General features: G+C 37.7%; 1 protein-coding gene across 1 annotated transcript; it reads right to left on the bottom strand.

Moving 5' to 3' along the window:
- Positions 1–217: 217 nt before the first annotated feature.
- LOC128236043 (tetraspanin-18-like) lies at positions 218–6,433 on the bottom strand. The gene is made up of 8 exons (XM_052950865.1): positions 6,067–6,433; positions 5,537–5,683; positions 4,760–4,849; positions 3,939–4,013; positions 3,494–3,598; positions 3,001–3,210; positions 2,503–2,586; positions 218–469 (listed from the first exon to the last, which is right to left on the bottom strand). The coding sequence occupies exons 1-8, from the start codon at positions 6,157–6,159 to the stop codon at positions 389–391; spliced, it is 885 nt and encodes a 294-aa protein (XP_052806825.1). The 5' UTR covers positions 6,160–6,433; the 3' UTR covers positions 218–388.
- Between the last annotated feature and the right edge of the window lie 284 nt (positions 6,434–6,717).

The raw sequence follows: 6,717 nt of genomic DNA, 5'->3' as shown, positions 1-6,717 counted from the left end.
CAGCGCTTTATTAATTAAACCTCATTTGTGATGTCATTGCTAAGCTTGATCCTATCATCCTCGATTTGATCCTACCATGCTAAATTAATGGTGATTTAAAACCTGAAGTCACGAGGAGCTCCTCCGAACCATCAGGTTAGAAGTACTGGTATCTGTAACAAAACTTGCTATAATACGATGCCCTTCTATTGAGTTTTCTTAGACAAAAGAAAAGTACTAACTTCAACATTTTATTTCGTAAACAAATAGAAAACTAGTTAACATACTATGTAATTATTACGTACAATTGCCTTGCTTCCGTAAAATATTAGACTAATTATATCTCATTTGAGTACGGAAAGTTGTTTCAATTGTTTTTTCTAAGCAAAATTCCCTGTCTTACAATAGGTTAGTGTTCCTCAAACAGCCGGATTGTCTTCTTCTGACGGATGGACACACACATGATGAACGGAACGAATATGCAAAGAACCTGGAACAGAAAATGTAAATTTTGTTTTTCCATAGTGTAACGTGTCAGCTGTATGATCGGTATGTGTCGTAGAGCTTGTTTGGATCGCTCTTATACATTATTTTCCTCGATGTTCCTTGCTTTATGGTTGGAGCCAATGAGTAGAAAATGAGAGAATGTTTAACAAGAAAGGCAAACAATCATGTTTAATAATGCCTCTTTGGATTAAAGACTAAACGTGACACTCTTATTCAAAATCAATACATACACATGTATAACAAACATAAATTTTTACTGATAAACCTTTAGCTTAGCACTATATTATGCATTAATGGTAAATATTAAATACTGGTAACAAGATTGTAACCGAGTACTTATAAGCTAAAAACGAACAAATATTAAATGATTTGTGAATGCTAAAATATTTATTGCGATCTTCTATAGTCTCATATGGTAGAAATACCGCGTTTTAGGCACATTTCTTTCAAATGAAACTCCGTATCCTTCATAAGAACCATAGTTTTCGACATTTATTCATCCTTTTAAGAAAATTAAAACAAATTAGTATCAATTGTGATAAATTTTATTCGGGAGTAAGAGCGCATCTTTAGATAGTTCAATCCCAATTGGTCTCTCCTGAGAGCTTGGTTGATTTGCCTTTACTGACGATGTCAAACTGCACCTGGACCTTGTCAAGACAGCGATCACAATGCTCTGAAGTCAACGCAGACACCAGGTATTAGGCTTCCTGGAAATCCAAGCTTCCAGCACAGTTCACCAGACACCAGGTATTAGGCTTCCTGGAAATCCAAGCTTCCAGCACAGTTCACCAGACACCAGGTATTAGGCTTCCTGGAAATCCAAGCTTCCAGCACAGTTCACTAGACACCAGGTATTAGGCTTCCTGGAAATCCAAGCTTCCAGCACAGTTCACCAGACACCAGGAATTAGGCTTCCTGGAAATCCAAGCTTCCAGCACAGTTCACCAGACACCAGGTATTAGGCTTCCTGGAAACCCGAGCTTCCAGCACAGTTCACCAGACACCAAGTATTAGGCTTCCTGGAAATCCAAGCTTCCAGCACAGTTCACCAGACACCAGGTATAAGGCTTCCTGGAAATCCAAGCTTCCAGCACAGTTCACCAGACACCAGGTATTAGGCTTCCTGGAAATCCAAGCTTCCAGCACAGTTCACCAGACACCAGGTATTAGGCTTCCTGGAAATCCAAGCTTCCAGCACAGTTCACCAGACACCAGGTATTAGGCTTCCTGGAAATCCAAGCTTCCAGCACAGTTCACCAGACACCAGGTATTAGGCTTCCTGGAAATCCAAGCTTCCAGCACAGTTCACCAGACACCAGGTATTAGGCTTCCTGGAAATCCAAGCTTCCAGCACAGTTCACCAGACACCAGGTATTAGGCTTCCTGGAAATCCAAGCTTCCAGCACAGTTCACCAGACTAGATCGCAATGCTTTATTTAACTGGCTTCTTGAATTAAAACACTAGACAACCCCAAAATATGCCACGTCTCTGATGCCTCTCTATCTTAGGGCACACACCTTGACACTTGTTAGCACACAAATAGCAGAATTCAATTATTGCAACCAGTTAGCCTTTAAACGACAACTCTTGACGATGAGAAAACGACAATGCTTCGATTTCGGGTCAAGTCTACTACGCCAAAATTCGAGGGAAGACAGATATACTTCTACGATAAATCTAATGAAATGAAATTTTAACTTATCAACTCTAACATATTTAATATTAAAATCATTGAGAAATATTTTCTATTTAATGTCTGCCAGGAAACTTAGGGAGTTAAGTTTGCGACGGCACGTTTACGCGACACTGGTATTAATACTTGTACAGTACCAGAAAGTTTTTCCTGTTAATAGCTTGTCTGCTATATGTCAGGTTGATTAAATTAAATTTTATAAGTGATTACCGCAATACTGGGAACACTTGTTTCCGAATTTTATAACAATTTCCTGTCTCAAAAATTTAACATTTTAAAGCACTTCATCTTATTTTAGAAGAAAAGGCAAAACACTAACCTCAAAAGCAAGCGTTGCCTTCGATACCCTTATGGTGTGGTAGATATATTTGGTAAAGTAGCTGTACAGTTCATTCCAACAGCCCTGGAAACATATTGTGGACTGTTTTGTAAAAAATGATTAACAAAATGAGTTGAAAGAAATGAAAAATGTTGAAAGCAGTGAAAAATGTTGAAAGAAATGTTGAAAGAAATGAGAAATTTTGAAAGAAATGATAATTTGTCGATAAAAAGTGGGTTAGCAAGCAAACGAAGCCAGCAAAACCCTAAAACACTGAAATGATATAACAGGTAAACCGCAAACTCTTACAATATTTAGAAATGGTACTGAGGTCAGCAATTGAAAACGACTCCTACACTGTCTTTCAATATCACAAAAATGCACAGAGCAGCTCGATTAACTAAATGTCAACTGCTATGGCATCTACACTACCATAACCCATACTATTGGAGGTGTTTTTGAAATAAGTCCAAACGCAACTCTGAGCCTAACCCTCACCCTTTTGTAATGCGTCAGTAACTGGACCTCACAGTTGGTGTCGCTCAGTGTTTTATAGTTGTCCAGTGTAGCGGACTTGCAGCAGGAAGTAGGTACATAGTCAAGGTCGCTGTCCCGTAACGTGCCTACAAGTCCCCACCACGTGGTCACGTTAAACTCCCAGAAATTGTCCGTGTTTGAAACCACAGTGTCGTACCCGCAACACTCGAACTAGAAACAAAATGTTTTGATTTGAATTAGTATTTTTTATTAATATATATAAGCACATAATGCGTTTTTAGTAGCAGTGATTTTTTGGCATGGGTTAGTCTAGGTCATGGCATCTTTGTACTTGGAATATTTATTTCATAAGCTGTAAAACAACATATGAAATATTTTATCTACCGCAATATTTAAGCTACTCGAGTACTGATCATTTAAATAAAGCTTATGTACGTATACTGTCTATCAATTCTCATCAAAAGGTTTGAACTGTAAAAGTATTCTAAATGACCTTAAGAAAAAACTGATCCCAGGCCTGCGATGTTGCCTCGGTGGAATCGACTCCTTCGTATTCAAGAAAAGTTGAATTTATCGTCGGTTGTATTTCCGTCTCGATCTAAGAAGGAAATATAAAGGAGGTTACAATATGCATAAAAACAACAACCATCAAATCGCCGTTGACGCAACTCGTAGGTATTTTTTAAATACCGCTGGGCCGATGTTGAAAAATTAATGTCAAATGCCAAACATGTGTTTTTATTAAAAGCTAACAACACCGACAAGAAGATATGTCGATAAATATGCACTGAGATTTACATTGATCTACAACAAAAATGGATTGAGTCGCTTTCTATGAAAACGTGCCTGATTAAGAATTTAAGAAGGTTAGAGACAAAACCACGTGTTGGTAAAAAAGTATTACAGAGACCCCCCATTAAGCAAACACCATGGCTTACCTTGGTTTTTGCAACTCCAAGCATCCCTAAACATATGGCCTGTGCAACCATGATCAACAGGCTGACGTATGAAAACTGAAATGAAAACAATGTAATACAATTTAACAGGGAATCCTTATGTTCTACAAAAATAAACGAACAGAGCATAATATAAGTTTTGAAAACGGTCCCTGACAGCAATAGGAAGTTTAATACTAAAAACCGGCTTTAGATTTTGAGATCAACTGTGATTGGAACACACTTTTCGGAAAAATGAGTGAAATTATTACTTTGAGTTAATCATAAGATTCTGCTCATAATTTGTGTTTTTGGGCCCGGCAATGGTGCTCGAGTCCTCGGCTTATTTGGGTTTCGATCCATCGTCAGTACATTTAATATGAAATAAAAGGAATAACGGTTGGGGCCGCCATTTCTCGAATGACCGCCTGTTCGAATGAACGCAATTTTACTGTAGTTTAAACTCCCAGTGGGCCTCTGCTTTTTGACCGTTCCTAGGCGGTAATATTTACTATATTGATGAATATAGTTTGATGCGTGTGTGGGTGTGTGTTTGTTGTTGTTTTGTACGTTACGTGTATGATAGTTCATAGGGCCTTGTGCCTCAAAACAGGGACTTCGTTAAAATAAATAATTGTCTACTGACCTCGTCCATCTAGTTTCCATTATGATATTTGAGGTATTCAATTTTCGAGAATCACAATATCATATGCAATAGTCTTAATAAGCAAAAGGCAAATAACTACACCTTAAAAAATAACAGATACGAGGTACCCAACAAGTATATGTACAATTTAAAACTAGTGTACGTTGTGGACACTCACCAGAACGAGGAGACGTTGCTTCTTGAGACGAGTAGAAACAAATCCGAACCCGGCTAAAAGAACGGCTGCAACACCGACAGAGATCACAAACTAAAAGTATATTAATACATAGAGATAAGTTATATTTACAGCACCTGCAACTCGAGGTTTTGAGATATAAACGAGGGCTTTAGCGCTTGTGTACACTTATAATAACCAGCGTTGCGGGCGCATTACTGTCTTCTACCATTTTGTCCACGACAGCGGGCGGTAAATATGAAAAGCGCTGTAATTCATCCGCTCATTAGTTATAGAACTGTTTCGCCAAATCTACGTGTACTAGTTCCGATATGAGTGTTAATGTGCTGGCGAACAAAACGAAAAAACAATCCCAAACATTGTTTAATGCGTGGTTTCATTCCATTGTTTCCCTGATGTTTCGTTTCAACGTGTTGATAGTAGCAACATTGACTCTTACAAAAGCAGAAACAGATCTTGCGAAAGCGGTCTCAACTATTACCTCAGAACAAATGCAATTAAGGGTCAGCGCGCGCAAACCCAATCAACTACACAGAGAAAACTTTTTTCTTCTTTTTTTTTCGTTTTCAGTAGAAACCAACCAATTTATTGACGTGTTAAACGGTATACTGTTTTATGTATTTCGTGCCCATTTAGTCTATTTTTGTACCGTAAACCAACACCACAATACCGTTTGGCTGCGCTTCTTCGTCTGTCCGTTTAGTTCCGTTTCATTATCAACAGTTTCAACAACTTTCTCAAAAAAGGTAAAATACGTACGATTGGCAGCTCTATGAAGACCTTTCCGAAAGTTAACGAGCCGTAGAAGTTGATGGTGTTAAGGATACCGATTATCTGGGTGTAGTTAACTCTGTTGGTGTCCAGCTTCATCAATACTCCTAGGACCACTAGGCCAAGACCCAACAACTGAAGCGTTTAGATATGATAATAATAGTTGCTGCAGTCAGTATTTATTACTTATATCAATGCGTCAAATATGGCAGAATAAAAAAGTATTCACATCGGATTAAATGGAACGCTATCAATCATATACATTTTAAAGAATTGAGATGTAACAATAACGGGTTTTACTAAGTGCTCTCATCATACTTTTTGTTTACCATACTATACATTTCGTATTGTGTAGAGTACATTGTTAAATCTGATGAAAATACTAGTTACAGACAGTACAGTTCGTGAGGTCTAATCGAAATTGTACTGCAACATCTGAATCAATCATCATAATGATCCCTCTCATTTATGAAGTACAAAATTGAAACAAAAACAAAACGATTCTGAAGACTACCTACCAAGAGAGTGACGTTGCACGCGACCATGAGGACCTTCCCGCAGCGTCCTAGATACCGGAAGTCCGAGCGACGCTTCCCACGATAATGTGTCATGACGGTAACGTATGAACAATGTGCAGTTACGGGGAAAGAATCGTTCGAAAGGTGATGTTTTTACTTCTAAAAATCAAATCTAGCCAAAATGTTGATCTTAAAGCCAAAAAAAGTGTTTTCCGAAAGAAATGTTTTGAAAAAACAAAACAAATTCTTACTTTATTTTAATAGACATATTATCAACATGTGATATAATTATTCCAATATTCTTGCTTATGTACGAGTTTTATCTCCATATTAAAATATTAACGTATTTTTACTTGTACATGTTAAAGATCGGATATCGAGTTTAACTTTCGCCGAGTGGTTTATTGTAAACAATACCGCGAGTAATGGTTCATTAACGACATTTTCTTTCATTGGGACATGTCTGCAGATCCGTCTATGCTTCATGTCTTTCTTTAGCAGGATTTAAAACGATCGTTGGCTAAAGCTGTGTGAATGCAGAAACACAATTCTGACAAATTAACTTCAAATACTTTCGTCACTCATCTCCGGTCAAGTTTCAAATACATATTTTGCAGGCATTTTGTCCATGAAACGTTTAATGTTTGTGAA

Source organism: Mya arenaria, chromosome 5 (genome assembly GCF_026914265.1).
Source record: "Mya arenaria isolate MELC-2E11 chromosome 5, ASM2691426v1".
Taxonomy (NCBI): Eukaryota; Metazoa; Mollusca; class Bivalvia; order Myida; family Myidae; genus Mya; species Mya arenaria.
Note: the sequence above shows the minus strand (reverse complement) of the source record. Positions and strands in the feature narration are given on the sequence as shown.